This window comes from Vigna unguiculata, chromosome 2 (assembly GCF_037176805.1).
Source record: "Vigna unguiculata cultivar grain cowpea cultivar isolate G323 ecotype 2 chromosome 2, ASM3717680v1, whole genome shotgun sequence".
NCBI lineage: Eukaryota > Viridiplantae > Streptophyta > Magnoliopsida > Fabales > Fabaceae > Vigna > Vigna unguiculata.
Genome location: NC_140793.1, coordinates 35512287 through 35540023, shown reverse-complemented (window position 1 = coordinate 35540023; position 27737 = coordinate 35512287). Strand labels below are relative to the sequence as shown.

The 27737-nt window shown below is 32.0% G+C and overlaps 3 protein-coding genes across 5 annotated transcripts; 2 read left to right on the top strand and 1 right to left on the bottom strand.

The window, feature by feature from the left end:
• The first annotated feature begins 3775 nt into the window (after positions 1-3775).
• On the top strand, positions 3776-11670 carry LOC114173869 (RING/U-box superfamily protein). Of its 3 annotated transcripts, none has more exons than XM_028058522.1 (16): positions 3776-4056; positions 4517-4589; positions 4732-4797; positions 5258-5323; positions 5411-5493; positions 5737-5788; positions 5865-5930; positions 6309-6376; positions 6457-6505; positions 6599-6683; positions 6774-6875; positions 6993-7038; positions 8223-8274; positions 8590-8706; positions 8929-9786; positions 10840-11670. In XM_028058522.1, the coding sequence occupies exons 1-16, from the start codon at positions 3896-3898 to the stop codon at positions 11506-11508; spliced, it is 2613 nt and encodes an 870-aa protein (XP_027914323.1). In that variant the 5' UTR covers positions 3776-3895; the 3' UTR covers positions 11509-11670. The 3 variants fall into 3 exon arrangements, with proteins under 3 accessions (XP_027914323.1, XP_027914322.1, XP_027914324.1); XM_028058521.1 differs by having other exon boundaries at positions 6987-7038; XM_028058523.2 differs by lacking the exons at positions 3776-4056; positions 4517-4589 and having other exon boundaries at positions 4758-4797; positions 5406-5493; positions 6987-7038.
• Positions 11671-12987: 1317 nt separating this feature from the next.
• Positions 12988-17152, bottom strand: LOC114174080 (protein SGT1 homolog A-like). The gene is made up of 10 exons (XM_028058827.2): positions 16876-17152; positions 16715-16784; positions 16468-16592; positions 16028-16169; positions 15465-15561; positions 15291-15356; positions 14284-14419; positions 14060-14142; positions 13449-13553; positions 12988-13326 (listed from the first exon to the last, which is right to left on the bottom strand). The coding sequence occupies exons 1-10, from the start codon at positions 17120-17122 to the stop codon at positions 13219-13221; spliced, it is 1179 nt and encodes a 392-aa protein (XP_027914628.1). The 5' UTR covers positions 17123-17152; the 3' UTR covers positions 12988-13218.
• Positions 17153-23193: 6041 nt separating this feature from the next.
• Positions 23194-25855, top strand: GH9B15 (glycosyl hydrolase 9B15). Its single transcript, XM_028057581.2, has 8 exons — positions 23194-23492; positions 23591-23803; positions 24008-24208; positions 24353-24430; positions 24525-24677; positions 24764-24872; positions 25002-25168; positions 25264-25855. The coding sequence occupies exons 1-8, from the start codon at positions 23247-23249 to the stop codon at positions 25588-25590; spliced, it is 1494 nt and encodes a 497-aa protein (XP_027913382.1). The 5' UTR covers positions 23194-23246; the 3' UTR covers positions 25591-25855.
• Positions 25856-27737: the final 1882 nt, after the last annotated feature.

The window sequence follows — 27737 nt, the reverse complement described above, 5'->3', positions numbered from 1 at the left end:
TGTCCTTTGAATTTTTGTTATTGAAAGTATACAGTTTATATTATTAACACTTGCTATATTTAATTTGCGAAAAAACATTATGTTTCAATTGTTTAAGAGGGACCTTGCGATTGTGGTGTTGGTGCTAAAAAAACTGTTGGGTATGACAATTTTTGTGCACATTACAAAGCAACTCTCCTTTTGCTCTACATTAATTAATTATGAAAGTGTGAAATTTTCCTTTAAATTTTCTCCTCTTTTTTTGAAGGTGTTTTAAAATTCAGCACAACTAAAGAGTATTTCAATTCAGTTTGGTTCGATTTGGTTTGTTTGGTTCAATGCAGTTCGGTTCGGTCTGGTCTGATTCGATTTAGTGTGGTCCGATTCAGTGCGGTTAGATTTGGTCCGGTTCGATTTGGTTCGGTTCGGTTCATTGGGATGCGATTCGGTTCGGTTCAATTCGGTTTGTTTTAGTTCGCTTCGGTTCGGTTCAGTTTAATCCAGTTTGTTTTGGTTCAGTTCGGTTTGGTTCGGTTTAGTGCGGTTCAATTTGGTTCGGTGCGGTTCAATTATGTCCGGTTTGGTTCAGTTTGGTTCAGTTCGGTTCGGTCTGGTTCAGTTCAACTCAGTTCAATTTGGTTCGGTTCAATAAAGGATATATAATTAATTTTTAAAATAGTTCTTAAATGTAAATTGGAAAATAAAAATGAACGTAAAAGAGGTTTTTAAAACAATTGTTGCAGACAAAAGAGATTTTTAGACTAACGGTTAAAAGTAAACTATTTATAAAATAATAATTAAGGGTAAAATTGGAATAACGAAATATGAACACAAAAGAGGGTATCCTCTTTATATATTGTTATAGATGAAAAAAAATAATCTAAAACTTAACTATAATTATATGTATTATATTAAAGTACAAAAAAAAAAGCTATTGTTAATAAAAATTAAATATTATAGTAAAAAAATTAATAAAAATGAAACCACATTATTTTACCGTTTATTTTTAAAAAATTGAACTTCTATCGGTTAACTGCTCACTAATTGAATTATGTATTTTATTTTCTCATCTTTTTTCAATGACCTCTTATCTAAAACACCATGCACACACAATTTTTTAATTCAATCACTACCATTGAGACAATGATCGTTAGCTTCTCATCCCCGTCACTACTACATAAGGCCATGTGGTCTTGCTCTCGTCGTCCCACCTTACCACCTTCACTACATTTCTAACACCTCACATCTAACCCAACAAATATGTCTTATTTTGAACCTTAACTCTAACTTACATTTTAGCCTTATGTTATATGTGTTTTGCATTCTTCTCATTTTTTCATACTTAATGCTTCAATGCTCCCATTTCACTTTTATTTTTCATTGTCTTATAATATTTTTCTTAAATATTTAGGTTTTTACCAATTTCGGAACTTTATGTTCACCACTCAGACAAAATAGTTATTTGTGTGAAAGGTGAATACAAACAAATTCAAGCTTGTCCTTTGGATTTTTTTTTTATTGAAAGTATACAGTTTGTTTATGTTATTGTTTATACACTTGCTATATTTAATTTGGGAAAACAACATTATGTTTCAATTGTTTAAGAGGGACCTTATGATTGTGGTGTTGGTGCCAAATTTTTTTTTGGGTATGTCATTTTTTGTGCACATTACAAAGCGACTTTTTTTTTGTTCTATATTAATTAATTAATTATGAAAGTGTAAAATTTTCCTTTAAATTTTCTCCTTTTTTTTTTCTGAAGGTGTTTTAAAGCACAACAAAAGAGTATTTCAGTTCAGTTTGGTTTGATTCAGTTTGATTTGGTTTGGTTTGGTCTAATTCGGTCTGGTCCGGTTTGGTTTAGTGCGGTCTGGTTCAGTGCGGTTCAATTCGGTCCGGTTCGGTTCAGTTCTGTTCAATCTGGTCTGGTTCGTTTCGGTTCAATGCTGATCGGTTCGGTTTAGTGCGGTTCAATGCAATTCGGTTCGATCCAGTCCGATTCAGTTTGGTTCAGTTCGGTTCGGTCTAGTTCGGTTCAGTTCAGTTAAGTTCAATAAAGGATATATAATGAATTTCGAAAATAGTTGTTAAATGTAAAATTAGAAAAATAAAATATGAAGGTAAGAGGGGTTTTTAAAACAACAGGTGCAGACAAAAGAGATTTTTAGATTAACGGTTAAAAGTAAACTATTTATAAAATAATTAGTTTTTAAAATAATAATTAAGGGTAAAATTGGAATAACGAAATATGGACACAAAAGAGGGTATCCTCTTTATATATTGTTATATATAAACGACATTAATCTAACTAAACTTAAGTATAATTATTTGTATTATATTAAAATAAAATAAAAAACTATTTTTAATAAAAATTAAATATTATAGTAAAAAAAATTAATAAAAATTAAATCGTATTATTTTATCATTTTTTTAAATTGAACTTTTATCAGTTAACTGCTCATCACTAATTGAATTATGTATTTTATTTTATCATTTTTCTTAAACGACCTCTTATCTCAAACACCACGCACAATCTATTTTTTAATTCAATCACCACCTTTAAGACAATGATCGTGAGCTTCTTATCTCCATCACTACTATATAAGGCCATGTCGTCTTGCTTTCATCGTCCCATCTTACCACCTTCACTACAATTTTGACACCTCACACCCGCCCAACTGATATGTCTTATTTTGAACCTTAACCCTAACTAACATTTTATCTTTCTCTTATATGTCTTTTGCATTCTTCTCATTTTTTCATACTTAATGCTTCAGTGCTTCCATTTCACTTTTCTTTTTCATCGTCTTATAATAGTTTTCTTACATATTTAGGTTTTTACCAATTTCGAAACTCTATGTTCTCCACTTTGACAAAATAGTTATTTGTATGAAAGGTGAATACAAACGAATTCAAGCTTGTCCTTTGGAATTTTTTTTATTGAAAATATACAATTTGTTTATGTTATTGTTTATACACTTGCTATATTTAATTTGGGAAGAAACATTATGTTTCAATTGTTTAAGACGAACCTTACGATTGTGGGGTTGGTGCTGAAAAAACTTATGGGTATGACATTTTTTGTGCACATTACGAAGCGACTCTCCTTTTGTTCTATATTAATTAATTAATTATGATAGTGTAAAATTTTCCTTTAAATTTTATTCTTTTTTTAAGGTGTTTTAAAGCACAACAAAAGAGTATTTCAGATCAGTTTGGTTTGGTTTGGTTCGGTATGGTCTGGTTCGATTTAATACGGTTTGTGTTCAGTGCAGTTCGATTTAGTTTGGTCCGGTTCGGTTACGTGTTTTTGGTTCGGTTCGGTTCAATGCGGTTCAGTTCGGTTCAATTTAGTGTGATTTAATTCGGTTCAGTGCAGTTCAGTTTGGTGTGGTCCGATTCAGCTTGATTAAGTTCGATTCGATTGAGTTTAGTTCAATAAAGGATATATAATGAATTTTTAAAATAGTTGTTAGATGTAAAAATAGAAAAATAAAAAAAACGTAAGAAAGATTTTTAAAACAACTATTGCAAACAAAAGAAATTTTTAGACTAACAATTAAAAATAAACTATTTATAAAATAATTATGGATAAAATTAAATTAATGAAATATGGACACAAAGAAAAATATCCTCTTTGTATATCGTTAGTTATAGATAAATCTCGCATTTTAAAATATTTCCAAAATGAAAATTCAGTTACCGCCAAGGCACATAACACACCGTGGTTAATCAAATTTGATTGGCTCGGGTAGTCAACCCGACCCGAATTGTTCCTTCAAGCTGAATCCGACCCTATCCGTGTTTTTACGACCCATCTTCTTGCGAGGCAAAATTGAAACCCTCTGCGGTTGAAGGAAACTACGCCAGAGCAGATTCCGTGGTCATTGGCAGCACCAAAAGCTCTACGGCGTAAATGAACGGGGCGGCGGGGTTGCCATTGCCGGCAAATTCGTCGCCATCAGTGATCAACATGTACAGAATCAACAGAGTTACGGAGCGTTTGGCTTGGCTTGCTCAACCTGGCAACCGAGGCGATCCTAAAGAATTTTATAACCACTGCCTCTCCCTCTCTCGGTATTTCTATCTCCTTATACATTCTAATTATTTATTTTTCTCTTCGCCGGAAATGTATCAGCTTACTTCTAGTCACAGATTCTAAATGTATATTGCGTTTTAGTTGAAGCACCTTAGTTGGATCAAATTCTGGTGGTGGTAGGTCTTAAACTGTATTTTCGAAGTATTGCGTTTTACGAGTGGGTAGTGAAAATTTATACTGGAAATCAGTAGAGTTCTTGTGGTGCACATTGTTGCTATGGCAGCAATGAAATTCGTTATCCTTAGCTTCTAAGCCATCACCTTTGAGTTTGGAGTTTTGGCTTTTAGCTCAAGGGAACAATGGATTTTTATTATCTGTATGACTAAATAAATAAACAGCTGAAAAAAATGTTAGGTTTGCATGGAATGCCCATGTTTTGTTAACTTTCTGTTTTAGATGTGCTGGCCTTTTACTAGGTTTATTTTTGACGTTTTACAGAGGCATTGATTATGCACTTGCCAATGGGGAAATTCCGGGCAATGCTCATGAGCTGCCTTTGCTGGTGAAGCAGGTGATTTTCATGGCACTGTGTGGGTGTCTCTTGTTAACTTTTTTTTTTTTCAATGACGGAACCAGGAAGAAGTTTCATCAGTTTTTTTCAATTATGGTGTGCATGTATGTTGAAAGCTTTTACTTTTTCCCTTTCCATGTAGATTTGTCAACTAAAGAATGATGAACTTTCGCAAGCTGCTATGATGGTGTTGATGATATCTGTAAAGGTAAGTTCATTTTTCCATGTTGTTGCTCATTGCTATCAGTAACTTGTTGAATTTGCATTTTCTACGACTAGTGAAAACCTTGGTTTGGATAATTGAGAAGAAGACCAATTAATTGATCTTGAGGTGCATAATTGGTGTTGACTACAGGATAACTAAGTGAAGGTTTTCAGGAATTGTTACCAACTACATGATGTTCTTGCATTTTGGCACAATAATTGCGTTGAAACTATCAAAGCAGGAAGTTTATACTGATATCTGAATCTGAATAGTTCTCTAGTTCTTGAAGAATTTTGGATGTTTTATATCGTAAGTTGAATCTGAATGAAAATGGGACATAGTATTTATACCAGTTTTTCTGTGCTTACCTATAATATGTTTCTCAAAAGCATCCCGAAGTTATGCACCATGACATTTATGCAGTTTTGTATTTCCTACCTACTGACACTTTCCATCACTGTAGGGTGCCTGCGAAATTGGATGGTTCCAAACGAAAGAATCACAAGAACTTCTTACTATTGTGGATGAGGTTTGCTTATATGTTATTGTTTTCATCTTTTTCTATCTGGTGGATTCTAATTTTCATGTTTTTTACCGTCATCTTTTTGTAGTATAGATCGGAAAAGTCTACAGCAGTATGGGGAGTATAAATGCTACACGTACACAATGCAATTCTGAAATATCAACTATTATGGAGAAGTACGGTCCTATCGTATGAGCTATTTCTGCATATCTTCACTTACACCTTTTCTTTTACTTTTCAAATAGACAAGAATATTTTACTTTTGTGTATTTTTTGCATCTAACAAGTTACAGTTATCACCGTAGACAAGAATGTTAACCAGGAAAAAATGAAAGGACCTATAAGAAATAATGCATCTGAATTTATCACGTTATCTGATGTGAAATAGTAATATTTTACTTATGTGGATTTTCAAGCAGGTTCTATCCTAATGTTAAACTGGGTTCAATACTTGCATCAATTGAGGCCCAGGTTGTTCCTCTTGAGTTGTCAATTCAGTTCTTATTTTGTTGAGAACATATTTAATATTATTTTATCTGCAATGCAGCCTGGATATGGAGCCTCTCTGGTTGATTTTCATATTACCAAGAGTGAATTTGTTAAAGACAAAATTGTAAGAATTGCTCGAATTGACTTGTTAAACTGGGGCTATATAGTATTATATATTATCAGAATGCATTGCTCATTGTCTATATTTTATAATTTTTTGTTATCAGAATTAACCTATACCTTCAAATTAGGATTTTGGGAATCATAGAGTAATATGAAATTTTCTTTCCCTCTCCTCATATCGAAGATGTTGCATGCTTCATTTTTTATGTAATGTTTAACATATTTTAGATTCTTTTGTACCATCAATCACCGTCTATTTTCCTTTCAGTAACAATAATAGTATATCATTGTTGTTTTTTATTTGTAATTTGAATACACCCAATATTATTATTATTTTTTGGTTCATGTTCTAAGTTATATTACTTATTTCAACTTGCAGTTTTTATTGGTGGCACAGTTAGATAACATTGAGATATCAGCATGCCTCATAAGTCCTCCGCAAGTGAAGTATGGTTGCTATTAAACATATTAAACGTGTGGATGGATTCTACTTTGATGCTGACTGACCTTTTTATTGCATGGTGTAGTTTTCTCCTCAATGGAAAAGGAGTAGCCAATAGGACTTATGTTCAAATGGTCTGTTGCATATTTGCTCACACATTCTTAAGATTTAGTATAGACTTTTTTGTACAGTTTGGCGTAAACTTTATCTGTCATTTTGTTAATCAGGATCCTGGACCTCAAATGCCAACTGATGTGACTGGTATGCTTAAATTTGGGACAAATCTTCTTCAAGCTGTGGGCCAGTTCAATGGTAATCGTTTAAAACTACTATTCTTCCCTATCATCCTTGTAGTTTTCAAAATCAGCATCTTTCTGAATTGTAAGCATTATCATTGTAAAGGTCGTTACATTGTACTCGTCGCCTATATGAGTTTTACACCCTTGCAAGAAGATCCGGTTCTTCAAGATTATCTCCAGCCTGTTGTTACCTCTATTGATTCTGGTATGAGTTGGATATTTATAATGACTGTACTCAAGAAAAACCCTAAATCTTATTATGATTTGTATTAATCCACCATTGACAATTCATTGTTATTCTTTTACCTGTAACAAGATTCAGATATTATTGAGGGGGCTTCACAGATTTCGCTAAATTGTCCAATAAGGTATGTGTTCAAGATACTGATCAGTGATCACTTCTTTTTATTCCTTTGCTTTGGCTGTTGCTAGATTTCCCATCTTTAATATAGTATCATAGATGGCATTTTTTGTTGGAGATCCATTTTAGTCTCTCACTGTCTATTGATGTAGTGCATTAGAAATATAGCCCTTTACAGACCTTCAATTTGAAGAATTACGGAGTTAGTTATTTGTGCTCTTATCTATTGTGTGTTCAGAATTAATATGTTGATGGTCCAATACTGTTTTCATTAAATCTGGTTTTCTATATTTGTGTTTGAATTTTAGTTAAAACTATTTTATGAATTGAATGTGGAAAGTCAGAGGTAACAAGTCCTTTTGTGAATTGTTGGTTTATTCCGTCAGTGCTATTTTTGCAGTTTCACTTTAGTGGAACTCATGCCCTGTTTTCACTTTTGGTGAATTTTTGCCTTTTTTTCTGCCTTTTCCTGTTGAGCTACAGTTAGATATGAATGAACAATGAACAATGATTATGTGGATGCCCCAAAGCACTTAATTGAATATCTACGGCATTAATAAATGTAAATTGTTAAAAATATTTTAGCGTGAAAGTTATCTTTTTATCTTGATTTCAATTTTTGTAATGATGTTTTCTATTAAATAACCATCATAATGAGTTTTATATTTATATTTATTCAACCAGAACCCAGCAGTCTGTTTCTTGTCCCAAAACCTTATTATATCACTTTCTAATTCTGATATTGTTATTTTGTAACTAGTACACTACAATATTATTGAATGCTGGATAATTGGTTCTTCCTGATATAGTTCTCCCTGCTTAGCAATTGTTGTTAGTTCACGTACATTCATACATATGCCTTTTGTGAATAACAATCTAATTGGACATATAAGTTTTGTTCACTACAGTTTCAGAAAGTTCTCATGATTTAACATTGTTTCTTAGTGTTGTCATTAGCTATAATTTTTTTGAAGTTTTCTATCTTCAAAGTATGGTTTCTCTATCACTCTTCTGTTATATTTATAATTTATTGTTAGGCTCAATGCCTTTTACTAGAATGCTTTACCGTGCAGAAATTTTGCTTAAGATAATTTGCTCAATTATATTTGAAGTACAATGGGGATTTTCACTATTTTCATGGTAGTTTTTTTTATAGAAGTTGATGTGTTGTGTTTCAATCTGTACAAACAGCTTTACACGTATTAAGACTCCTGTCAAAGGGCGATCATGCAAACATTTTCAGGTGACTCTTTCTGCACTAGCATCAGTTAATGTGGAAAAAACTTAGGGTGGGTCCTAACGTGTTTCTCTACACAAATATAAAAACTGGCTTTAGAAGTCTACTATCATGCGATAAAGCTAATTGTCACTGCTCGAATTTAGAGGATGACCAAAATTAGTGAAAGAGTGTCACCAACATTCCTCTAAAGTGAAAAATTTATGATTTGGTTAAATGTTACAAGTCTTTTTGTGTACTGTGGGTGGGTGCATGTATATATTTATATATTCCCCTTTGTGTCTTCCCTTCCTAACATTTTTTGTTCTGTTGTTACTGTAGTGTTTTGACTTTAACAACTTCATCAGTATCAATTCTAAAAGACCATCCTGGCGCTGCCCTCATTGCAATCAGTATGTTTGTTATGGTGATATTCGACTTGACCGAAACATGGTTGAGGTAAGTTGTTTTACTTTAATCCATCAATTTAGTTATCTATTGTTTATTGGCATCACCTGAAGATTGGGAGTGGAAATTTTAGTTTGTTTTTTATTTTGTTAATCTGGAACCTGCACCACGCACTTTCAAATTTTAAGGGACACCAAATTGACCCTAGGGTTAATGAAAGGTTGTAAAGATGTGAAATATAAACCTCTATTTTTTTTTTCTTTTTAAATAAAGATCCTGAAAAATGTTGGTGAGAGCATTACGGAAGTGATTGTCCTTGCTGATGGATCTTGGAAGGCAGTCTTGGAAAAGGATCATGATGTGGATAAGATGCAAAAGAAGGCCCCCAACCATGAAAAGGAACAAACTGAACCACAAGAATACACTTGCTCTCCTGCGACTGTTGACCTCACCGAAGATGATGATCATGTGGAGGCGATGGACTCTTCTGAAATTGTAGACAGAAAACCTCCCCAGGCATCTGTTCAAAGTCAGTTTGTCGCTCCAAATTCAACTTCCTTGGGTATGAACACTCCTGGTGTTAATCGAAATGTGGCTGCTCAATTAGATGACTTTTTGTCTGGGGTTTATATTGCCCGTAGTAGGTCTGATACCCCAATGGTTAATACTTTGGAGCTACCTGTTCTGCCTGATTCTATTTCTCCAGCATTTAATCAAGAATCTGCAGGTCGTGACAATAACCCTGCTGTTAACTCTGCCATGCGTAATCAAATTTCAGCACCAAACAATTTGCCGATGCAGATGAATCATATGAATTCAGTTAACGAGTATGGTAGGTCGTCCTCGGGGGCAAGACATATTAATAGAAGTCCAGTAGCTGTTCAGGCCCTCCCAGTCCAATCTCAGGCATTGGGACCACAGCAAAATCCACTAAATTTGAAGAATTCCCTGCTGTCTAGCAATTCCTCTTCTACTTCTCATATTTCTTTGCCCAGCTCTTCTACAGGAGATACTATGAAAGCCATACTTAGTGATACTGAAAGACAGCAACGTTTTTCTCGATCCCCAATGAATCTGCCTCAGGTCTCAGGTGTGAATTCACCTGCATTTCGGCATCACCCTGCAACACAGGTTGGTTTGTTGACTCTATGCCTACGTTTTGTACTAAATTATTACTACACGTTTTTAGTGGCTGCTTTTGAGGATACACTGAAACTTGCTGTCCGGTGTTTATGTTCCTTATAGTTCAGTGTTAGTATCTTGTGCCTTGAAAGGAAACTTGACAACTGAAACACTAGGTCATAATAACTATGTGCTGATCATAAATTGTATAATTTTTTTGGGTATGGTATTCAATTCCGGATAGGTAAGGTCAAGTACATAGCATAGCCCACATAGGGTTAAAAATCACTCAATCACCAGTGCCTTCTAGAAGCATTCAATCCAAACCACCTTAATCATTTTTCTGTCTTCTTTTTCCTTGATAGGTGTTAAACCAATATTTTCCTTATATATAATTGTTCCATATTGGATTAGTTTTTTGTGTGATTACATATCCATATTAGCATGCTCGTTAACTCTGTTAAGTAACAAGACTCTCCTGACCAACTACAAGGAAAATCAATTTGTGACTCCTGAGATTCTATTCTTACAAGTGACTAGAAGCTCTTCTCCATCTACGGACCTGTTTGGACAAGTTTGTCTGAGTACTTTTAGGAGAGAGAAAATAAAAAGAAATTAGTTTTTCATAAGTTAAAAGTAAATGAACTTATGTATAAGCTAATTTCTAGATGTTCTTTTATATAGTTTTTAATTTTTAATTTATACATAAACTAATTTTAGTGTTCCATTTTTATTTCCTTTTTTCTTTACCTCAGAAATGTTTGCCGAAAAACTTGTCTAAACAAACCTCAGGAATAGTCTGTTAAATTTCTTATCCAAGAAAAAGATCAGTGGGAAATAAGAAATTATATAGACGTCAGGGCAACTTCAGGATATGTGAATGTCCTATAATACTTCATATTGAGTTGCTATTTTTCATTTCTTGTACTGTAAAAATCATTGATGCCTGAATTTAATTTCTTTCACCATCAAGTTGAAAATCATTCATTAGAAGAACCTTAATTTTGAGTTACTTTGAGTCCATGGCTCTTGCACTCATCTTTTACATCTCATTGAAATCAGAATCGGGTACCATTACAGAGCCCGCCAACATCAACTCCATTGCAGAACACATCCAGACCTGGTTCATTATCTGATTTTAGAAATCAACACCTCCAGCATTCTCTGAATCGGCCACGACAGCATCCAACTTTCCGACCATCTACCACCCAATGGTCTCACATCCAGCAAGGTGTTCCACAATCTGGAAATTTACCGGCAGCAGGCCGGGCTGCTCCACCGCCTGCCAGACAAGGTATTTTCCATGCTAGGAATGTTCCGCCGGCTGCAACCACTGCTCATAGCCAACAATCTAGGGGTTTGGCTGCTAATCAGCCTCCTCCTAGACGGACAGCACCACTAGTTTCTCTCCAAAACCAAAGCGGTGTTGCAGGCACACCTTTTGCAACTGACAGTTTCCATGGAAGAGGAAACACAGCACAGTCAGTTTCTAGACCTGATGAATTATTCAGTACGCAAGCCGAACAGAATTGGGCTCCCACTGGACGAATGCGTGGAAGTCTAGATTTAAGTCAGCCTTTCGATGAGTCTATTGCACAGCGAATAATCACGCCAACACAAACTCAAAGTTCAAGGCCACCACCTCTCCGGCGAGCCACTGGGTCGACCCAACAGGATGTGCTTACGGCTAACAATAGAAATGCAAATGCTCACAATCGTCCTTCCACTTGATCACACTTCTGCAACTCTCTACTTTCTCATAGCCTTTGTTTTAGAATTGTGTCTGTATATAAACTTGTCTAGTAACAAATACAGAGAATTACATTCACAGCTTATTATCTGACATCCATGTTCAAGGTTTTATTTTCTGTTCTGTGAAATATTTTCTAACAACTTATTCTCGTACCGTTCTTTTTATTTCATGCCCATCGAAAGTGGGGATTTATTGAAGTTTTATCAGTAAATACTAAAACTGTAGTAAAATTAGTAAATATATGCGTAAGAGATTTTTAATTCAACAATGTTTTGTTCTTAAGAATATCGTTTCTTAAGCGTCATTCTTCATGCCAAAATGTGGAGAGCATCGTCTACACAGTTGGGTTTAGGCAAACTGGTGATACTTAATTGTATTTCTTGAAATCGGTCACAAAAGAAGGGAGCTCACCTACAAAATTTTTTTATCATACCACTGAAGAAAAGAATTAAGTAGGTAAAATTAGAGCATGATGGATTATTCATTTCTATATCTATGCTATTATATAAATCCATGCGATTATTTCAAAGACTTTTTTCAATTTTATCCTTCAAATTAATTTTTTAAATTTAATCATTTTTTCTTAATTTTTTAATCATTTTAAAATTCAATAAGTAAAAATTATTTACAAAATAAATAAAAGTATATATAAAATTGTAAAAATTATTTATATTTATTTTTATGATTATAATGTCAGGAGTGTGTTTTCTAGTATCAATAAAAAAAATACAATAATATCATCTCAGATCGTCAGATCTAAAATAGTTTGAAAGTGACTTAATTTGAATAAATTTAAAAATAATAATTACTAGTTCATTAATTGAATTACTTGAAAATATAAATAACTATTTTTCTTTATAGCTATTTTTTTTTTTGTTTCAACAAATAATCAACTAAGAAACTTAAATAAATTTGACGACTTTTAAAAATTACTTAAATATATTCTATTTTAACATTTTTTAAGATACATACATTTTTCTATTTCCTTTTTTTTTGTTCTTTTATTTTCATTCACTCAATTGTTTCGGATTGGTTAAACACATTGATGACTTTTGTAATCTTGCATTAAGTTGAATTTATAAATAAAGAGGTATTGTCAAACAGGTAGTTTCTTGATCCATCCAACTCATGCAGTACATTATTACTGTCATTCTTCTGCATTACTCTTGTTTATGAACAAATTAAATTAAATTTCTTGATCCCTACAACCATTTTTTTAGGCCGATGAGATTCAATAACTGCCCAAATTCTAGTTGTGTTGCATCCATATACGATTATTTTTTATTCAATGTTCAGTTTGACATCAAATTTCAACTTTTTAGGTTATAATAATTTACTTTTCAGATCACACCATTTAAAAGATTAATTTAATATGTCCAAAATTCTAATATGACGAAGCTCCGTCAACAAATCAAATTTTGAACTTTTATAAGGAGCATCTTTGCTAAAACTCATCCTTTCAAACTTAATTTTCCAATATTTGATTCATAAAAAGATAAAAACTTGAAATCCGACATCATACGAACATATACCAAGAAAATAAAATCCACTCCTACAGCAAAAGCAAATTGAGTTGTTCTCCCACAAAAATAATTTCTCTTACACAAATGAAACAGCATTAACAATGATAACTGATTACAACCTGAACTCCCAGAAGCATAAGGTTATATGGATATTTGAGTAGCCAATTAATACTCCCATTTTTTCAGCTCCAAGCCATCTGGAGGACTGCCTTCTACCTTCTTTGATCCCACTTCTTTCCAATCGGTTGATAGCACTGTTCCATTTGACTCCACCTACAAAAACAAAGCAGTTAAAAAAAAAGGGAGCAGATGTTAATGGTTTAAGATAAAACTAACCGAAATCGGGGGAAATAAAACACGTGAATAACAAAGCATGCACAGAATGGATATCTTACGAAAGACTTGCTCATTGCTCTCCTCATGTCCTCATCTGCATTCTGGTAAATATCACGGAACAATTTATTCAAACCAGCATCACCATCAAGCTTTTCTTCTTTCTCCTGAAAGGCAGGCCACAATTTTGTCAATATCGTTGTCTTACATGATGAGGTACACATTCTGTTTGATCTAGATTTACACTCTTCTAATTTTTCATTATCCAAATACGACGTAGGTTTAATTCAGGTCTTCCAGCTAAACAAAACATCTGAATTTGGTCCATGTACAATTTAAAATCTGAAGTTTTCACATTAAAATCTACACTCATCCATCAGCATGTCATGATTTGGATTCTCATTGCTGGTAAGGAATTGAAACACACGATTTCAATGTCTTCAAGGTAATCCACATCAGTAAAACTACCATCACATCAACTAAGAGGGTGCCACAATTAGTCAATTCTGCCAACATAAAACTATTTTTTGTCGATGTAACAATCACATAAAGAAAGCTAATTGCTTTATCTTAAGCCATGGGAAACTGGTAAAAGTTGAAATTGAAATTATATGGAGCATCTAAAAATTAAGCCTAAATTATCCCGAAGGGAGAAAAGGGATAGCTTCCTAACCTCTTTTTTCACTAGAGCTTCCAACTTATCCCAATCTTTTGTCCTTGCTTTTGATGATGGGTATGAAGGCCTTTGAGATTGAACTGCATGGATTAACAGCGGGAGTAAGCTAGCTCACCATCAGGAAAGTAATTGCCTCAAGTTACATTCTCAATTATCCAATTAACAATTAGAAGGACACAAATGTATCAGAAAAGGATCAAATATATAAATAGTCATCTCACCTATAGGCATGCTTATTTTAGTAGGTAGTGTATCCTTGCTATATTCCAGAGATGTCCAATTAATAGCTTCAGCTTTTGCAAGACGAATTTCAATTTTGGTTGACAATACCACAACTTTGCAGTTGTTGGGTATTATCTGATTTGCTCAAGCAAAAGGAAAAGGTACGAAATCAATAATGAATTTGAATATTTATTTGCTATTTGCCCAAGCAATACATAGCTTATTTTAAAATTAGAAAAATAAAATCAAGTAGCTGTCCCCTGATAAACAAACACAGATATTAAACTACCACCAGCCCACATCCCCTAGACTTTCATCCTGAATAATAGAGTAATATTCAAATATACATAAAATAATTCAACAAAAGAAAGGAATAGAACGCCTTGCTAGTAAAAAGAAGATAAATTTATGGAATAAAATCATTATTCCACCAAGTAACATAATTGAGTATTTGTGAGGTTATCAATAGCAGATGGCCAAAATTCAACCAAATAAACATGTCATTGTGGCAAACAGTACCACCATAACGGGCCTCTGTACATAAATTGCCTATGGTGGAAGCCCAAGGGGTCAAAATAGCTGTATGGTGACTGCTATAATGATTATTTAGCCATCTTTTGTGTTTGGAATATTCAAAATGAAAGAATTCAAAATTTCATCAGTACATACATTAATGTACCAAGTTTATTTAAAATAATATTAATTCATTCCAAATGAATCCATTTAAATTCTATAATTGAAGTATTCCAAAACAAATCTAGATAAAAACAAGAGGAATATTATCAGAGGCCCCTCAGATCCCACCAAACAAAAAAAATTGCTTCACTAATGCTGTCAGTTATTCAGGGTCTATTTACTGGTGAAATAAGAACAAAACCTCAAGGTAGATAAAGCAGGATCTTTTTGTCATGGCACTGTAAGAAAACGGTATCTATTTTATGTGATATCTAAAAAGATAGAAAATCATCAAGTATAGACAAGTAAACTATTAATATAAATCAGTTACCTTCCCAAACAATCGAGGTTGGAAACGATAGGCATCTTGCCCAGGAACATCAATAGTTACACTAAGCTGTAATGTTCAAGTACTTCAAGTTATCTGGAGAGTTATATATGAAAAACATGAAGAAATAAAGCAGCGGTACAGGGGAAATACTAAGCACCCATTATATAAACCTACAATCTGTTCACCGAAGTCAACAACCAAATCCTTTGCTGATATTCCTTTTGCAAATATTGTCACAACCACTTCTTCTGGCTTTTGGTAGTATTCATGTCTGGTTCAGCATAATCAACAGATTATCAGTTATTGAGAAAGAAATTTCAGCATACAATGAAATATCCATAGATACAACACGAGAGACACCATGCCAAAAGAACAAATTATTGGAAGTTTATTAGATAGTAGCATGATATTAACATTCCCCATACTCCTAGACCCCACGCTTGATAAGCATTTTTTTAGACGAAATAATCATTAAAGAAACACCATCCCAGGAGGCTTTTTGATTAAATATTGTTTTATGATATACATAATAAGCTTAATTAAAATACGAACCTAGTAATAATAGGATTAAAAAACCATAAAATACCATATAAAATGTTTTTGATTCTTATATCAGGTAGAATTATTAACGGATTTGATGGGAGTAGAGACTCGTGATGGTGGTTATATTTTTTGTATAGAACTTAATAATGTAAAAAATAACAGCATGGATGATAGAAAAATAAAACAGCGAGAACCTGTATTTTGGTCTGTTTATTGTGACTTCCTTGATTTGGGATACCAAACTGTCTTCCTCAGCTTCTTTGGCCACCCCGTCATTCCTAATGCTCAAGTGGGAACCATTTGACGATAAGGTGCTAACAAGACCATTTGATTCCTCTGATAAATGAAGAGATATAATATATCAAATGAAGAGAAGCATAATTTCTCAATTACAAAAAACTGTTATATTAGTACCACCCACTCATTATACCATCCAAAACAAATGAGAATTTCGCACTTCACTATCTACTATCTATAAATCTAACAACAACAAAAAAATCACAATCATTGGATACGATAAAAAGGTCAATTACTACTAAAGTTAAACTGATTCATCCAATGTCAATAATCAGTCACTGTATATCGGCACACACAGTTCAAACCTAAAAAAAGAGTAAGTGTAATGTGTGGTCACCTGAAATAAAGCGATCGCATTCTTGAATCAACTTGGAGAATCTTAAATCATCTGGCGCAAAAGCGGCACCGTTTTGAAGTGCTACCTTGGCAGTGTGATATTCTTCTAGCTTCATACAAGCGGTCCTGCAAAAATAAATAGCAACAGCAACTAAGAGGCATAGAAACATAGATACGCTGATTCAATGTGAAAATTATGAGAATGTTTGAATTTGTATATAAATTATTGAAAGAGAAAAGGAGTAAACCCTTTGCGAATATAGGCCTTGGACAAGGAAGGGTTTAACTGGATGGCGTTGTTGGCATCGGAAACTGCTTCTGGCGATGGAAACAAATACGTTTGAGTAAGAGAGAGAGTGAAAGTAAAATTAATGAAGCGAAAAGAGAGAGGGAAAGTGAGGGTATGAACCAGTGAAAGCGTTGAGCTTAATATGGGCTTGTGCTCGGTCAGCGAAGAGATGAGCGTCGTTTGGATCTAGTTTTATGGCTTCGGAATAGAAATCGACGGCGAGAGCGAAGTCGTCGTCGAAGAATGCTTCCTTCGCTTTCTTCTCAAGTTCTTTCGCCATTTCGATTTGGAGTGTGCTCGTTGACGTGTGTTCCACAGTGTTATTTCTAAGCAGGGAGTGTTCTTCTAGACCCTTCTCTTCATTCATTCCTTGCTTTACTTCTCCCTCTCTCTAACGTATTTACTTTACTTCCACCCAAACCATAAACAATCTTTACAAATTCTTTTTCTTTTTCTTTTTTAATAAAAAAAGATAATATTAGTTATATAAAAACATAAAAAAAAAAAAGATTGTTCTGTTTTGTTGAATTTTATTTACACTTACTTGTAACACTAAAGTAATTCTTTATTATTCTAAATATATTTTCAAATAAAATAGGAGTGTATTAAATAATGGATCTCTTCGTATAATATTATAAATATTAGGTTGTTTTTTTTTTTTACATTAAAATTTATTTCACAATCAAACATAAAAATTAAACCCACTAATTAAGTATCTTAATCGCGGAAGTTGACACCGTGAACACCAACACCAGAAGAGTTGTAGGGCGCAAAGTAAATAGGAAATGGAAATACACGAAGGAAGAAGAAGAGTTAAAAAAAAGAATTTTTTTTTCTAAATAATTTAATAATTTAGTTATATTAGTTAGTATGCTAATTTTTTATTTTACTTCCAACCCAACCCAATGTTTTACATCCATCACAAATTTACACTTTATCAATGTCTAGTCTAGTGCTTCTTTTTTCATAATACACTTTGTTCAACTACCAAAAAACATATTTTTATAAATATGGTTATTTAAATATAATTATTTAATTATTTTAATTAATATATTATTTATATTTATATTTTTTGAAAAAAAAAATTGTTTAAAATTTTTTATTAATATAATTATGTAAATATTGATTAATATGTTATTTATATTTATATATTATTTAAATATAGTTATTTGAAAATTTTATTAACATAAGTTTTTAAATAATAATTAATATATTATTTATATTTATATTTATATACTATTTAAATAGATATAGTTATTTAAAAAAAAAATATTTTTTTAGACCGTAAAGTATCATTTGTATATATGGACCTGTCAATCCTATATTTTTACAATTTACACGTGTCTCCTGTTGTGGTGTATGTGTTTCATAGGTTGTCAAATATATTGTTTTTCTCTCTCTTCTCTCCCCCTTTTCCTCCTCCATACCCTGTTTGATTGCTCCCCCTCTCTTTAACCTCTCACCATGACATGGCACATCAACCGGGAAAGCGAAGTGCATAAGCTGAAAATGACGGCGTTGGATTGATTCTTTCTTGCTTTCGATTTATACGTTGTGGACATGACAATTTTGTGTCTTTTCTTTTTATAATAAATTTGAATAAAATAGTATATATATATATATATTAAAAATATTTTTAATTTTAGAATTTTGAGTCAAAATCAAAATTTATTTTGATCTAAAATTTGGTATATTGTATTCTGAAACTCTAGAAGTTATAGGATATAATTATTCTAATTCAATTCAGTTAAAAATTTTTACGTGTCAATCATATTTTAAACTACTATTTAAATATTTTTAATTTTAAATCAAATTTTTAAAAAGCAAATCCTTAAAATTTAAATTTAATTTAGAAAAATATTTTTTATGTACAATTTAAATCAAATTACTTAATAAAATATTAACTCAAATAAATTTGATTTTTTTAATTTAAATAAATTATGTAAAGATATAAATTTTAAAATACTAATTTTTTATCCACAATAACTTTAATTTCACATGTTTAAATATAAAAAAATTAAAATATATGAAATTAAATTTAAAATAATTCTTTCTAATTAATGACTTTTTCATTAATAATTTCATTTAGATATTTAATTTTAAAAAAATATTTAGATAAAATTTATTAATAACTATTAATCGGTAACTAATGTTCACGAATATACATATGTGAGTATCCATTATACAATTCGTTACAAGTTTTATCATCCATACATATACATATAAATATATAATATTACATATTGTATTTACAAATAATTTATCATATATCCATAATATTTAGAATACGATTCCCCAATAAACACTAAACTTGTGATTAAACATATTCTTGACACGTTGAAATTATAGGGCTATATTATAAATATGGATGGAGCTTAAGTGGGCCACCACACATTTCGTCACAAAAACTGGTTATGTTCCAGAATTAATTTCTACAGACAAAAACGAGTGAATTGCAGAACCTAACAAAAATACTGGGTTCAAGCAATACCAAAGTGCAAATGCCCAAAGAACACTGAAGAAGTATATACCTTGTTTCATATTAGAAGGGAAGGGATACTTTAATCCTAAATGTGAGACTATATTTACAGTTTTCTCTAAAACTTTACCACAAAGACCACTTAAGGTTGGTTCTCGATTATACATTTCCAAAAAAACCAGTTAAAATCATGTTTAAATATACAACTTTAGTGTAATTTACATTAAAATCATCTATATTACTATATAAAGAAAATGATGTATATACATTTGTTTTTTTAATTTTACTCTTTAAGTTTTCGGTTATTAATAAGTTTACTTTCATTGTAAATAAATAAAAATAAATAAATTAAACAAAATTATTTTTCTGTAAGACCCATTTAATTCTGTCCCAAATCCCAATCTATTGGACCTAAAGTTGATCCACAGGGTGTCCAAAATCTCTAAACCAATCATAACCCTCTCATTCTGTCAACTTTTCAAAAAAACAGTTCATTTTCTCTCCTTAGAACTGTTGCTAGGGTTTGGCCTCTACTCTTTGTCAAGCTAGCTCAACTCTATTTCTCCTAAGTTGGTTCCCAACTCATAATCTTCCTCCTCTGGTTTGATTTTCGTGATTCCAGTTAGAGTTCACCGTAATAACGCGTGTTCAATTTGTGTTAGTATTTTCAGCTCTCAAATTTGCTCTTGAAACTGCAATGCTCGTTGCCTTAGATGTCGATGTCTTTAACTAGCATTTTGTTTGTTAATTTTCCTCTTTAAGTTTTCAATTATGTTTATAAGCTTAATTTCATCTTAAATAAATTAAATTGTGCTTCTAAATCTAGCTTGTCAATTTTTATAATTTTTTTAAAAATTAACTCGTATTGATAAATAAAGAATTAAATCGCACCATTTTAATGTTTTTACCTGATGTAAAAGAGTTTATTGAATGAAGATATCCCTTAATTCTAATACACTATATCAAGCAAACTTATAAAAAATAATCAATGAAAAAAAATTATTAGTTACTATATCAATTTACGAAATAAAAAAGTTATTAATTACTAAAATAACACTATTATAAATAAAAATTTATAATTGGTTGTTAAAGTGTTCATTAATTAATTAAAGACTAAGTTAAAAATTAATTTTTTAATAGCCAAAATTTTAGTAATAAATATTTAATGACGAATTTATAAACAATTTTTTTTGTGTCAAAATTTTGGCAACTAAATTTTAGACCAATTTAAATATTAATTATAATATTTTATTTATAATAATAGTTATTTTATTAGTTAATATTTTTTTTTGTAATTTGATATTTAAATTGATCAAATATAGTCATCAAAAATTAATGGAAGATTTTAAATCAGGTGAAAAAACATTTTATTTGAATTTGAATATCATTAAGCCTATTTCGTTTTTTTATTATTAAAAACTAAAATAAAATTAAAAAGTGCTTCAATTTGATTTTATTCCGTGTAAAGTCGAGCTGACTTATTAGAAAAGCTTTATTGAGCACCCAATTCTTTAACAAGTCCTTAAAAAATTATCCAAATAACATATAAACAGATAAATTATTTATTAATAGAACAATTTACAATTTCCCAATAGCATAACTATTAATTTTTCATTACAAATAGTGTATAAGGAATTAATTGCATCTAATTTTTGTTTTACAATGTACGTGTGTGTCTATCTAATTTTATATATGTTAAATGTCATTAATAAAAAAATGTTTATATGTTATAAAAAGTTATTTTATGTCAGTCTTGACTTGCATAAGATTGAAAAAAAAAATCCAAAAATAATGATTACATTTTATATAACACATAATTCTTATATATTATAATAATTAATTGTAAAGATAAAAATACGTTTTGTCATTTTTTAACTTTAGAAATTAAATTATAGTCTGTAAAAACTAAAAATAAATTATATCATAGCTATTCAAAAATTATAATGTCAAAATTAGAAGATAGACAATAAACTATAATCATCTAAGCTAGGTCTATTTGTTTCCTAATAGAAATACAATATTGAAATTAAATTAATAAAAAAGTAAAATTATGTATGTAATTATATAGTAATTATATTGTTTAATTGAATTACATATCTAAAAATAATCTAATATTTTAATTTAAATTATGTTTTCATTTTTACCTGAACTAAGATTTTTTTTATTGTTAAGTTATCTTTCGAAAATGATGACGAAGACTAAAAGAGTGATTAAAAAAAATCCGAATTTTAAAATAATAATTTATTTGACAGGAGTAAATTAATTGGTTTGCTTGAAAATTGGCTGATTCCTAGTGTTGTTTCGGGACAACTATTTGTAAGAAACTTAATCTTTTATTAAATTTCCCTCTTCTCTCTTCCATTTAGGTTTATCATTTTTAAAAAAACTAGTTTTATCATATCTCTTTCCATCTGTGTGTATGTTTTTTTCGTTAAAACAAATTTAGAGGTCAAGAAAATAATAATTTATAATTAGGTTTTAGATAAAATCAACGTAATTTATATGTTTAAAAAATAAATATTTTCGTCAGTAATAAATATTGTTCGTAACTTTTATTTTATTGAAAAATTTATCGTGTTTTCGTTTTTAGGAATATAAATCATAATTCTCCAACTCCAATTTACTTAAATCTTATCCCTAGTCTAAAGATCCACACGCTAGATCTTACTAAGACCAACAAGATCCACACGCTGGAATCACTAAGAACAACAGTAAATGAATACGTATATTTAGTTTATGGACATATATTACTTTGACTTCATCTCAAGAAGTAAAGTCAATTTAAGATTATATATATATATATATATATATATATATATATATATAAATATCCTTTATTTTCAATTATTTTCTCATTCTTAAGTTCAATGGCACAGCACAAAGTTAAGTCTTGGTTGCGCGAGTCTATACAAAGTTGCGATATGACACTGAATAGTTAGTTAGTTAATCCCAATATAATTTGCATGTGGTGTGATATTCTTGTTCTCCCCTTCTCTCAGTTAATTAATTTACGTTGAATGTGTTAACCCGTGAAACAAGTGATCTGTCCCACCATACTTGAATAAAAAAAATCTATGTACATGTATCGCCGAAATGTGTGGTAAGTATAACAACGATGAATTATGATGCCTATATCGTTCGTTAAAAGATTGCACCAAAATTTCTCCGAAGATGCCATGTTATGCATGTGAGATGACGAACATGAATCATACGGGAACAGGATCAGTTTGGACAGAAATAGTAATCGCCGAACACTGTCCTGTTCTCAATCAAGAAGTTAAGCCTCTCGGAACAAGTTGGTCCCACCGGATTAGTTACACTTTTCTGCTGTTTGCCGGTAATTTCATATCAGAACACGTAATCATAATTATCCTAATATATATCCGATGTATAACGTTTTCTTGAAAAATTAGGTCATCGTCATTGAAACATGAAATTCAAGTGTTACGATTACGATTACGAATCTCATAAAAAAAAATATATTATTAAATAATGTAAAAGAGATGCCAAAACGAACGCAACATGAGTGTGTCTGTATGAAATGGAGCAATAAGAAAGCGAAACGTTGATGAGTAAATTAAGAAACAGATATCCACTTATGCTGCCTAACTTTTTCTTATCTAAAATACTATTAATCAGACACCAAATCAATTGCGCCACTTGCTGTAAGAAATTGATAATCTTAGGTAAGCCCCCAAAAAGAGATGTTGGTAATCACGTAGGAGTCTCTTACGAAGAATAATGCATGACAAACACGGAAATTTAGAGGGAATGGGGTGTGGAACATATTTCTCTTGTTATAATGAGGCAACCCTAGATATATCTCCGTGACTCCTTCCGTCTGAGTTTGATTACTGCACGTCACTCTATCTCCCATTCCACCTCCACTTCATCAAGTTATGTAGCAGTTAGGTAATGCCGCAGGCATTTTCCATCTATATATACGAACCATAGCTTGCTGGTTTAGCCGAACCAAGAGATCGAGTTCTTAGCTGATACTCATATATACATCATGGGGTACAATTTGTTGTTGATTGGTGTGTTCTTGTGGAGTTCAATGGTTAGTCACAATGGATTAGCCACGATGGATGATGATGGGAAGTTGATGAGCTCCTCAGGCTCACCAAATTATGATTATGCAGACGCTCTTGGCAAAGCCATTTTGTTTTTTGAAGGACAACGCTCGGGGAAGTTACCCTCAAACCAAAGAGTGAAGTGGAGGGAAGACTCCGCTCTCTCTGATGGAAAACTTCAAAACGTATCACTAACTAACCCTACATTGTAATAAACTATAGTTTATATGTAAGTGTTTCTTATATCTTGATTAATCATCTATATATATATCATCTGTGGCAGGTGAATTTGATCGGAGGATACTACGATGCTGGTGATAACGTCAAGTTTGGATGGCCAATGGCGTTTGCTACGAGCTTATTGAGTTGGGCTGCTGTTGAGTACGAAAGTGAGATATCTTCGGTAAACCAGCTTGGTTATCTCCAAAGTGCTATCCGTTGGGGTGCAGACTTCATACTCAGAGCCCATACTTCCCCAACCACCCTCTACACACAGGCCTGTTTCTATATTTAGCAAGAACACTGTTATCGTAATCACATGCTATAAAAAGTAAACGAAACCTTTTTCTAAGATCAAAACTTTTTACTCCTATAGGCTATTTTGAATCAAAACCTAAACACGTAAGAAGTGGTTGAGAAGAAAAAAAGTGCAGCAATAACATGAATTATAGTTGACTCGTTCACATTTAAATGGTGATAGGTTGGAGATGGCAACGCTGATCACAATTGTTGGGAGAGGCCAGAAGACATGGATACACCAAGGACAGTGTATAAGATAGATGCTAATTCTCCAGGGACTGAAGCCGCAGCTGAGTCTGCTGCGGCTCTTTCTGCTGCTTCAATTGTATTCAGGAAAATAGATGCCAAGTATTCCTCCACGCTATTAAGCCATGCGAAAACAGTAAGCAATGCATCATGATATATATACGATTTATTTTCAATTATTAATATATAATTATTATGACATGGAAATGTTGACGTGCTTCCAGACAGCACAGTTTGAAGGTTTTTTAATATACTGTTTATGATGGTGTTTTGCATGCAGCTGTTTGATTTTGCAGACAAGTACAGAGGTTCTTATTCCGGTTCTTGCCCATTCTATTGCTCGTACTCAGGTTACCAGGTACAAGATGCTGGTCTCGAAACGTTTAAACACTAGAACAAAATTTTCATTAATCATTAACTCATCGGGATTTTTCGTAATTTGTATAAAAAAGGATGAACTGCTATGGGCTGCTGCATGGTTGTACAAGGCAAGTGGAGAAAGCAGGTATCTGACCTACATCATAGGTAACCAAGGATGGAGCCAGGCAGTGTCTGAATTCAGCTGGGACAACAAATTTGTTGGGGCTCAGACATTACTAACCGAGGTCTTACATATTTAATAAATTACCAGTACCTATTTTTTATTAAGGAAAAAAGATAATAACTCTTCCTTTATAATTTCTTTCTCCAGGAATTTTACGGTGGAAAAAAAGACCTGGGCAAAATTAAGACCGATGCTGAGTCATTTATATGTCGTGTGATGCCAGGAAGCAACTCTCAACAGATTAAAACAACTCCTGGTATAAACATATATATTATACCGTGTTGAAACAAGTGGTTATTTTTATAGAAAAGACTAAATAGAATTTTCTATTATAGCTCAGTATTAGGCAATGTGATTAATGGAATGAGTTTTATTGTTGACTCAGGTGGTCTTCTGTTTACTAGAGATAGTAGCAATTTGCAATATACCACGAGCTCGACCATGGTGCTATTCATTTTCTCTAGAATCCTAAACAGAAATCACATCAACGGAATCAATTGTGGCTCCGCGCATTTCACACCGTCTCAAATTACAGCCTTTGCCAAAACACAGGTATATATATACACGAACACGAAACTCTCTCATCAGAAACAACTCAAATTCAGACATTCAAAAAAGGGTTTAATCAATGTGTGTGGGAATTGCAGGTGGACTACATACTGGGAAACAATCCGATGAAGATGTCGTACATGGTGGGATTTGGCAGCAAATACCCAAAGCAATTACATCACAGAGGCTCATCCATCCCTTCGATAAAAGTTCACCCAGCGAAGGTGGGTTGCAATGGTGGTCTCTCAGATTATTACAACTCTCCTAATCCAAATCCCAATACTCATGTGGGTGCCATTGTTGGAGGACCCGATTCAAATGACCGTTTCAATGATGCAAGATCTGACTATTCCCACACCGAGCCCACCACATACATGAATGCTGCTTTCGTCGCTTCAGTGTCTGCTTTGCTTGCCAAAACCTAAACTCCAAATTCAGGATTCATGTTAAAACCTATTGTTCTACTATTGTCATTCATTAACGAAATAAATGGAAATTACACTTTTATGCGCTGTTATATATAGCACAATCATAAGCGTTTTTCTTTTACTTGCCAAGATTTGACTTTTCTAATTTAACTGACTAAGAAATTGTTGGAATGGGTGGGTGGCTAGGTGGCTAAAGGCTGAAATCAGTGTATAGATATATCTCTCGTTTCCATCACAGTTAATAGTTGTTATCTGTTACAGTGAATTGAGAAGTTATTTCATCGCCCAGATTTTCTTTTGGTCATTAAAGAAGTGTTCACAGATTTGTAACAAATTGTTGTATATTTTGGATATGTCCACAGTTCTACTCGATTATTTTACAACTTTTTAATTATAAAGCTCAATTACATAAAAATTATCTACATTGTTAAAAATATAACATTTTATTATAACGAATGATTATTTAAATTATATGTTTATTTTAGTTTTAAGAAAAATGACATTTAGTTCTGTTTAAGTTATATTAAATTATATTCACAATTTTTTGTTTTAAACTATAAAATTATCAATATTTTTTATGATTTAATTAAATATTTTTTTAATTTTAGCTTTTACTTTTAATGTTTTTTATTTAATTTTTACATTATGATACTCTTAAAATAAATTATGAAAACTACTCTATAGTAATATTGTTAGATAATTTGTCCAACCAACCAATTAATTACACCTTATTTTCAGGGCAACGTACTTCATTAGTGTTCCCTCACTTTGGTATGCATCACTGCAAAATATTGCGTAATTGTAAACTGTTAAAGGATTAAATATGTCTTTCAAATTTTAGTCAAAATTTGTTGTTATAAAATAAAGGTAATAAGAGAGACAAAGGAGAGGAAGAATAGAGAATGAGAGAGTAGGGAGCAACTTCTGTTTTTATGTGTGTCCCATTACTACCATTACTGATAGGACGAGTCCTATTTATAGGTACAATATGATAACCCAGAAAGGATATAAAATCAAATAGTAAATACAAAATATTACATCATAAAGAGTAATGAATAATATGATTATCAATCATATGAGTAATTGTATAAATCAATGGACGACCATTAATTCATAACACTCCCCCTTGGGTGTCCATTGATAAAAGAATGTGCCTCGTTAAAACCTTACTAGGAAAAACCCTTTGGGATAAAAACCTAGTGAAGGAAAAAGAGTACATCATTCTATATAATATTGTTCTTTGCATCTTCTAATTTCTCCCCCTCATGTAAACTTACATCATTAAGATGGCGGAGTCCAATCCTATGAACCAATTGCTCAAAAGTTCTCCTTGGCAAAGACTTTGTAAATAAATCTGCTAGATTTTCACATGAGCGAATCTTTTGGATCTCTACATCACCATTTCTTTGAAGATCATGAGTGAAAAAGAATTTTGGAAGAATATGTTTTGTTCTGTCTCCTTTAATATATCCTTCTTTCAATTGAGCAATGCATGCACTATTGTCTTCATATATCGTTGTTGGTTTCATTTTTCCCAAGGATAAACCACAAGTTTGTCGCACATGTTGAATTATAGACCTTAACCAAACACATTCACGACTTGCCTCATGTAATGCTAAAATTTCTGCATGATTTGACGATGTTGCTGTTATTGTTTGTTTCACAGATCGCCATGAAATCGCTGTGCCACCACATGTGAACAAATATCCTGTTTGTGATCGACCATTATGAGGATCTGATAAATAACCTGCATCTGCATAACCCATTAGATCTAATTTTGAATCATTTGGGTAAAACAAGCCCATATTCATAGTGCCTTTAAGGTAACGGAGTATTTGTTTTACTCCATTCCAATGTCTTCTTGTAGGTGAAGAACTATATCTTGCTAACAAATTTACAGCAAATGCTATATCGGGTCGAGTATAATTAGCAAGATACATTAGTGCTCCTATAGCACTAAGATATGGTACTTCAGGACCAAGTAGTTCTTCATCTTTTTCTTGAGGTCTAAAAGGGTCTTTATCAACATCTAATGACCTCACCACCATTGGAGTGCATAGTGAATGTGATTTGTCCATATAGAACTTTTTAAGCACTTTCGTTATATAAGCTTCTTGATGTACAAGAACACCTTTGTTTAAATA

Bases quoted from the DNA above. Each gene is read 5' to 3' on its own strand.
- LOC114174080 (XM_028058827.2), bottom strand. From the start codon at position 17,122: ATGAATGAAGAGAAGGGTCTAGAAGAACACTCCCTGCTTAGAAATAAC. The intron at 14,143-14,283 runs GTGAGATGACTA...TAATCCATGCAG, and splicing joins TAAAATAAGCATGCCTATAG to TTCAATCTCAAAGGCCTTCA. The intron at 13,554-14,059 runs GTTAGGAAGCTA...CCTGCCTTTCAG, and splicing joins AAGCTCTAGTGAAAAAAGAG to GAGAAAGAAGAAAAGCTTGA.
- GH9B15 (XM_028057581.2), top strand. From the start codon at position 23,247: ATGGGGTACAATTTGTTGTTGATTGGTGTGTTCTTGTGGAGTTCAATG. The intron at 23,804-24,007 runs GCCTGTTTCTAT...AAATGGTGATAG, and splicing joins CAACCACCCTCTACACACAG to GTTGGAGATGGCAACGCTGA. The intron at 24,431-24,524 runs GTACAAGATGCT...TGTATAAAAAAG, and splicing joins GCTCGTACTCAGGTTACCAG to GATGAACTGCTATGGGCTGC.
- LOC114173869 (XM_028058521.1), top strand. From the start codon at position 3,896: ATGAACGGGGCGGCGGGGTTGCCATTGCCGGCAAATTCGTCGCCATCA. The intron at 8,275-8,589 runs GTGACTCTTTCT...TTGTTACTGTAG, and splicing joins GATCATGCAAACATTTTCAG to TGTTTTGACTTTAACAACTT. The intron at 8,707-8,928 runs GTAAGTTGTTTT...TTTTAAATAAAG, and splicing joins TTGACCGAAACATGGTTGAG to ATCCTGAAAAATGTTGGTGA.